Here is a 230-nt window from a genome sequence, read left to right as displayed (position 1 = left end):
GCTTCCAGCTGCTCGTCAGTGAAGATCGTCCGATGCCGCCTTTTTCGCCTGCAGTGCAGCTGGTTCAGTAACTGCAGCTCCGTCCGGGACAAAGTGCCCACGTTCATGTAGGGCAACATCTGATGGGGAACAGGGGACATCAGGACTGACCCAGTGCCCTCGTAACCTACGGACAGACAGACGAGACGACGACACGCATGAGATCGCTGCTGCTCCCACCCTCCCCCCCA

General features: G+C 59.6%; 1 protein-coding gene across 1 annotated transcript in view; it reads right to left on the bottom strand.

Annotated features, from left to right (window-relative positions):
• Positions 1 to 166, bottom strand: part of GSC (goosecoid homeobox) — a gene marked incomplete at its 5' end in the record, with an annotated part of 844 nt that extends 678 nt beyond the window's left edge. Inside the window, one exon of the mRNA XM_010018377.1 lies at positions 1 to 166. Within this exon, the coding sequence (XP_010016679.1) occupies positions 1 to 166 (166 nt within the window).
• Positions 167 to 230: the final 64 nt, after the last annotated feature.

Source organism: Nestor notabilis, unplaced genomic scaffold, assembly GCF_000696875.1.
Source record: "Nestor notabilis isolate BGI_N333 unplaced genomic scaffold, ASM69687v1 scaffold30537, whole genome shotgun sequence".
Classification (NCBI taxonomy): Eukaryota; Metazoa; Chordata; class Aves; order Psittaciformes; family Psittacidae; genus Nestor; species Nestor notabilis.
This window is presented reverse-complemented; position numbering and strand designations above follow the sequence as displayed.